The sequence below is a fragment of the Oculina patagonica genome, chromosome 12 (assembly GCF_052425735.1).
Source record: "Oculina patagonica isolate OP01 chromosome 12, crgOcupat, whole genome shotgun sequence".
In the NCBI taxonomy this organism is placed as follows: domain Eukaryota; kingdom Metazoa; phylum Cnidaria; class Anthozoa; order Scleractinia; family Oculinidae; genus Oculina; species Oculina patagonica.
Genome location: NC_135769.1, coordinates 3,252,055 through 3,259,195, shown reverse-complemented (window position 1 = coordinate 3,259,195; position 7,141 = coordinate 3,252,055). Strand labels below are relative to the sequence as shown.

Sequence of the window (7,141 nt, the reverse complement as noted above, 5' to 3'; positions counted from 1 at the left end):
AACCCGATAGAAGCAAACATATACACATGCAATAAGTTCTTAGTGATGTGATATTTTTCAGCTATTATTCATTAGCCTTTGGTGAAGGGTGTTCCTCAAAACACAATCAGCGTCATTAACAGCATAAACTGGTAAGTAAAAAGGTGAGCTTGATGAGTTTTCATCGTCCCGTATTTTCATTCCAGCAGTTGAATATATAAGCTCAAACGTTTGGCATAAAATTTTAACTACATCTGTGCCTTGCCGTCTCTTAAAAAAGATATGCCATTTGAAAATTGGGGCAAGATTTAATGTTAACAAATTTAGTTCTGTTTCTGGCTCACGGTATGCCTGCCCACTCAGAAAAAAAAGATTTTGCTTTAGTCAAGTTTTCGAATTGTAGATTTGTTTTTGTAAGGATATAGCCACACGATTTTTATTTTTAACAAGTGAATATAATATATTATCATTAAGCGGGAAACATTTGATACAGGGATGGGAAGCGAAGCTGAATTTTCAAAAAACGAATGACAAAAGAAACCTTCTTTGACCACGCTGGCAACCTTTTTTGAGCTGCAACATTCGCTGCTGGCAACAAAGTGTTTTTTAAGAACTTTTATTTACAGAAAACTTCGAATTTTAAAAAAAAATCGAAAAAAAATTGATCTTGAAATTTCTTGCTAAGAAAAATACAAGATGGTCTTTCCACATTTACCGCCAAATAAAAGTGTATTCTGTGTTTAGGGAGTGTGTTATTGTCACTGTCGAGTTATTCAATTTTTTCAAACCCATCGAACTCACCGCTGATAAGTTTCAAATAAGTGTAACTGGGGACAACGAATTCAATCTAATTCTAAGGGAAGCTTAATCATAGACATCCCAAACAGTTATACTTAAAAATGAACAAATATAATGTGATTTTCGTTTGCATCAGTATAGTGCAGATCTAACTGGACTTAAAACTTAAATCAGCACTTCAAAACCTTTTACGTGGTACCTGTATTCGTAAATTCGAGACTTTGCGAGGCGGCGAGACTATATTATATATTTTCAGTGAGCCTAAGGGTTCATTAGGCTTGCAAAAGAAATCAAGACGGTATCCGAAATGAGTTCGAGATGGCAAGACCTGTGAAATTGCAATAAAATTCTGCGGCAGGGTTTTTCTTTCAGGAACCATTAGACATCCCTTAATGGCCCACTCATTTTAATTCCCCCTAAACTAATATTTAGAAGCGCTTCGTATACCGATAAGTGGACTTTACATTATGCTCTCGTCTTTCAATACAGTAGACACCCGCGAGTAAGAATCTGCATTTTTCCAAGTTAGCCCAAACAGGTTCTTACGTAAATGGTAATTAGCACAAATTTATGCTACTTAGATTCGAATTCTTAATAGGTTCTTATGTTATTTTCCAAGAAAAAAAATACATTGTTGTTAATACAGTTTTTAGTGGTATTCAACCTTTTCCTTTTATTTATATTTTTGTGATTGTATCAATAATATTTTATGATTTTCAACATTAGCATTAACATTGCAACTGGAGTGATAAGGCTCCTAGGTGTCTACAAAGAGGATCCAAAATATCGACTTATCTTATTTCCCTAAAAGAAAACATTTTTAATCGATGTTAGAAAATAAGAATCTATTTCCAAATTTTAGGCTTAAGAGGTTCTTATAAAGAGGGTGTCTAACGGGCATATTTTAGCCTAACAGGTTCTTTCTCGCGGGTTTTCACTGTATGAGTGATTACTGGGCCGGCGAAATAAAAACGATTTGTTTTGTTAGTTTAGAGTTCATTAAATCCATTAAAGCAGTTATCCAAGCTCATTTTTAAAGGCATTGTGCTTTTTTCTCTTCCCTCAAGATTAGAACCATTAGCAGTGCAGAGATGTTGGCCAAATTCATTATCATCGCCATCGCCGTAAAAGTATTCTTCTCTCAGAATGAAGTTATGGCCAGCTGTGTGAGCGTACCATGTCCTCAATGGGTGAAACTCAACACGTCTCCGGTTTGCTTCGGAGCTCAAGGCAACCAGTACGGAAAATTCACTACCAGCAATCGAAACATCTTCGTGAGCTCGTTCATGTTCGTGCACCGCACGGGAACGGTATCGTGTAACAAAAGCCAGTACAGCTACTGGGGATGTGCTCCAAATAACCCAAGCCTTGGTGCCGTTCTAACAGACCAGCAAAACAAGATACTGGCGCCAGCTACCTCAAAAGTCAGCAGCGCCGGATGGTACAATTTGGCAGGCTACAACTCCTCTTCGTCTATCCTTGTGTTCTGTGCTCCCAAGAAACCTCACTGTGTCTTCGCTAACAGCGAGCTGCGCCTGTGGTATGGAGAGGATTTGCGTGGTCACACCGAGAGCGACAACGCTGGTAAAACGTGCGCAGACGTGTATGGTCTTTTGGCTTAAACCAGCAACCGACTTAAAACAAGGTGGTCCTATCAAAAGCCTCGAACAATATAGTAAACTAATACTGTTAAGCGACACAATGACTGTAGTCATTTAAATGAAGACAATAAAATAACTTGACACGAGGTGAAAAAGTTGTACTGCCGTTTCTAAAACTACTTCCCCCTCACAAATAGGCTCCCCTAGTTCTTTCGATGTTCTTCGATCACCTCATCATTTATTACTTTGAATTGGCGACGCCCTTTGCTTTGATTTTGAGCCGTTTTGTGAGCCCGGTTTCCTTACCCCACATGCACAGACGAGGCCATAGGAGATACCAAGCTAAAGACATTGAGGTTTTAAAATAATCCTTCAAACTACGTATAATTAAGTCCAGGGGCGGATCCAGGAATTCCTGAAAGGGGGGTTGTACACTTTTAATAGGTTTCGACGTAATCTGCGTGGATAGCGAGCGCCACAGGCGTGATCTTCTAGGGGGGTCCGGGGGCATGATCCCCCGGGAAAATTTTTCCGATTTTACCCTCTAAAACGCCATTTCCAGCATTCCTGAGACTCGAAAAGCGTTTGTGAAGGCATGAAGTAAAATCTGGAGGTTACCTTTTCAACAAGAAAACCAAAATGAATAACGCATGATTAAAAGCAGTAAAAACGATAGTTATTAGTCGTTTTATAATATGCCTTGTTAATCGAACAATGTACAAAGCCCTCGCATATCTCGTCTACCTCGAATCTCTGAGAGTAATGCATAGCAATAACAGCGAGATATGAGAAGCGCTCTTAAGACAGTTCCATGAGCGAAAAAGACGACACAGCTTCCGCACTACTGACTGGTAGAGTGCATACGATGAGGAGAAGACGATGGATGTTTGGAGAAGCATTCTCGTCACAGACATCAAGTGCTAGCAGAAGATTGCTTGGAAGCTCCTTCTTTGCTAACTGCCAATTAGTTTGCCATCTTCGGAAACTAAAGAAACGATTTACCCGCCACTCACAGTGCTGTAGCAAGAATAAAATAAGTGGAGGGGGACGCGAGCGCCGGAAGCGCGAGCCGCTAGGGGGGTTGGAGGCATGCCCCCCAGAAAATTTTGAAATCTAGAGGCTTGGAAATGCTATTTCCAGCATTCTCCAAGAGCTATTTGTGATTCACGCATATCGCGAATTATTTACTTCGTACACCGTCTCAGCAAACCAATGCACATTGAAGAGAGTATAATACTTGCAACGTCAATTACAAATTAGAAAACCGACTGTCTCTGTATCTAGAAACCAGCAAATGTTTCACCTTTCAGAGTCATCTTAGTAAGTTCGTAGTTATTAAACTGTCTGAGTTGCCTTAGAGGCAAACATAGACTTCATCGGCAGGTCGTTTTTTGAAAACTTCCCAAACAGGTGCTTGCACCGCTGGTTGTCCCCCACAAATAAATTGGCGACCTCCACCATGTCAATAGCATCTGCCAATTCCTTGTGGACATGTAGAAGCATGAGGTGGCTGAGCCTGCCCTCTCCCTTGGTTGAACGCAGGTAGGTCTTGACTCGCTTTAAGGCGGAGAAGGAGCGCTCGCTGACGGCATTGGTAGCTGGCATGACAATCATAAGCTTACCAAGGGGTGCAAATCTCACTCAGTAGGAGTTTGCGAGCATTTCCGAGTGGCTGAAAAAAGTCCAGCAGATCAGCGATGTCGAATCGGGAGGTGTCGTACCCCATTGCCTGCACTATTTCTGGAAGCAGGGCTGGGCTTCTAGCTTGTACTGCTGCAGGTCAGTATCCCCGTACACGGCTATAAAAGTTTTATTTTCAACCTTTTATACAGGTCTGATTTTACTTGTTGGGAAAAAAACTGGAGGGTACGGGCCCCCCCGGCCCATCCCCTTGCTACGGCACTGACTCAGTTTTCAAGATGGTACCGCGATAGAGGCACTTTGTTAAAAAATTGCTCGAGAACCGATGGTATTCTAGTTGTTGCTCATATTGAACTGTCGCGAAATATACCCTATCTTTTCTTAACTTGACAATCAGTCAATTATTAGTGGAAGTGACACAACTACGTATGAAACAATTTTGTTCTATTATTTTTTATGAAGAGCCAAACAAATAAAACAAATGCTGCTCAAAGGGGGGGTTGCAACCCCCTCAACCCCTCCCCTGGATCCGCCTCTGAAGTCCCATTACAATCGGGCATAAAATGAAATTGCTTTGAAATAATTGTTGAGCTAAATGAACATTAACTCACGTCATAAAAAGAAAACATTAAGACGACGTTTTTCTTTTTTGCTTACAAATCGGCAATGTACGTTTGTTTCGTATAAACCGTCGATACGATTTGAGCGACACTTAGAAAGGTTTTTACTATCACCGAAATTTTTTCCACCAAAAAACTGCGCGTCAACACCCAGGATCGAACCCGGAACCTCTCGCATGATAACATTCCTACTACGAGCATCCCCGTCCATTTCATATGGGAATTGGACATTATCTCCATCCCCCTCCCCCTTCCTGCACCCCTGGGAGGCCAAAAGACATTCACTTGGGCCTTAGACACTGATCTGTGATCTTGAATGTCAGAAGATGGGGGAGAATACGAGAACAAAGATAAATTTACTCATAATCCCCAGTTAAGTTTCTTTCGGAACACGTTAACTTAAAAAGAAGAGCTGCGAGATTTTTACTGGTTCTATTCCGCGTATTTTTTTTTTTTTTTGCCAACAGATTTTTCAGCTAAGCTGATCAATTCACCGCACTAGCCGCTGGTTTATTCCGACCATTGCCTTTTGTTTTAACGAGGGTTTTATTTTTAGTCGTTAGTGATGGCGTAAGGAATAACAGACGTTTAAAATTCGCTAAAAGTTTATACTTAGAAAGAAAAGCGCACATTCAGCCTTCGAGTTGCCATATGCCGCAGACTTGCCAAAAAGAATATGTATGTTTTATGTATGTGCCTGCGTGACTCTTTGCCTTTCGTGCGGATTGAAGGGATTTTTCCTTGAAACTTGACCCATTTTTAAAACGATTTTGCTGTAGCTTTTATGTGAATTCTGAACATCGTGAAAAAAAAAAAGCATTATAGGGTATTTTAATAATCGAAAGCTTAATTTTTCGTTAACCTGTCATAGATCACATAGCACAGAAGTATACGTGTAATTCGTTCTTCCATTCAATTCAAAACAAGAGCGGAACCAATAGTAAATATTTAGGGAAGATTTGTTTATAAGACGGCTTTCACTAACAGAATGAATTGTGTCAATCCAAATTTCAGCAAGCTCATTATTTACCTGTGATATTGTTTACAAGTGACTTTCTCATTGACCAAAAGTAGCTGATAAATACAGATTTATAGGAAAGGAAACTTGTTCTTCCTACGATCTCCCCTCGTGACTATGAAACATGGAAGATCAAAGGCACACTATCCGTAAGTCTCTGTCAACGTTTTAATTCAAATGAATTGTACCCAATAGTGATCGCTTCTTTCTGTTCACTTAGTTTTTGTCTTAAATAATGTCATGTTATGGTAAATTCTTGATGATCATAATGTCACGCCAGTTGTGTTTTCGTCTAAAGGATGTCCGCTTTTACAGACGAGAAAATTCGAGTTGGTTATATGCTGACGCGGCAATGCTGGATGAAAAACGTCAAGTCACTTCTCAGTTTCTCAAACCTGTTTGCCGTTCACAAGAAGCATTTCGACCGAAGAAAACCTTCAGTGTAGCATTCAATCGAATTTTCTTTTCATTGCGAAAAGGTAAGATACCCGGAGATTCTAACGACAAAGTACTGAACCGTTTTCAACGCTCGTTTTTCAGTCAGCTAGAAAATCTCGCGCTCTTTCGATCGACGAATCTCGAGTTTGCGATTTCCGATTGCGTATTACAATTTAGGGCGTCCGTCTGTAAAGTTCTAACAATTTCTTTTCATCCTCAAATTTTATTGTTCAGAAACTTATTCAGAAAAATAAATTAACTCATAGCCTCATGAGCGCTTATAATTAAAAGCAAACATTAATTTCCTTCGCTTAAATAGTTTGTAGTTACAGAGCATTATTTTCAAATATCATAACTTCATGTCTTATAATTTTCTCATTTTTCTTCTGTCTCAGACGAAGCCAAGTGATATCACCATGTTGTTCAAGTTCCTTTTGATCTCCCTGATGGCCACCGTTCTGTTGTTCGACGAAGCTTCAGCAAATACCTGTCCTCGCTGGGTGAAGCTCAACAAGTCTCCAGTCTGCTTCGGGGCCCGAGGGAACCAGTACGGAAAATTCACTACCTTCAATCGGAACATCTTCGTGAGCCAGTTCATGTTTGTGCACCGCACGGGAACGGTATCGTGTAACAAAAAGCAGTACAGCTACTGGGGGTGTAATGCAAATCACCCAATCCTTTATGCCGTTCTAACAGATCAGCAAAACAAGATCCTGGCTCCAGCTGCATCACAAGTCAACACTAAGGATGGATGGTACAATCTGGCAGGCTACACCTCCTCTTCGTCTATCCTTGTGTTCTGTGCTCCAAAGAAACCTCACTGTGTCTTCGCTAACAGCGAGCTGCGCCTGTGGTATGGACAGGATTTACGTGGCTCCAGCGAGAGCAACAACGGTGGTAAAGCATGCGCAGACGTGTATGGTCTTTTGGCTTAAACCAGCAATGCTGCTCGTATCAAGAAACCTCGAACGATATTATGACAGTCATTATAAGTAGAGACGACATTTTTGTGATTTAATTGAAAGAAAATAAAGTTACTCGAGGTG

General features: G+C 40.5%; 2 protein-coding genes across 3 annotated transcripts; both read left to right on the top strand.

Moving 5' to 3' along the window:
* On the top strand, positions 1-2,533 carry LOC144631871 (uncharacterized). Of its 2 annotated transcripts, none has more exons than XM_078490458.1 (2): positions 1-131; positions 1,845-2,533. In XM_078490458.1, the coding sequence occupies exon 2, from the start codon at positions 1,869-1,871 to the stop codon at positions 2,397-2,399; it is 531 nt and encodes a 176-aa protein (XP_078346584.1). In that variant the 5' UTR covers positions 1-131; positions 1,845-1,868; the 3' UTR covers positions 2,400-2,533. The 2 variants fall into 2 exon arrangements, with proteins under 2 accessions (XP_078346584.1, XP_078346585.1); XM_078490459.1 differs by having other exon boundaries at positions 53-143.
* Positions 2,534-4,757: 2,224 nt separating this feature from the next.
* On the top strand, positions 4,758-7,141 carry LOC144631873 (uncharacterized). The gene is made up of 2 exons (XM_078490460.1): positions 4,758-6,136; positions 6,491-7,141. The coding sequence occupies exon 2, from the start codon at positions 6,512-6,514 to the stop codon at positions 7,028-7,030; it is 519 nt and encodes a 172-aa protein (XP_078346586.1). The 5' UTR covers positions 4,758-6,136; positions 6,491-6,511; the 3' UTR covers positions 7,031-7,141.

What these genes read in the sequence shown, in the direction of transcription:
- LOC144631873 (XM_078490460.1), top strand. Translation starts at nt 6,512, where the DNA reads ATGTTGTTCAAGTTCCTTTTGATCTCCCTGATGGCCACCGTTCTGTTG.
- LOC144631871 (XM_078490458.1), top strand. Translation starts at nt 1,869, where the DNA reads ATGTTGGCCAAATTCATTATCATCGCCATCGCCGTAAAAGTATTCTTC.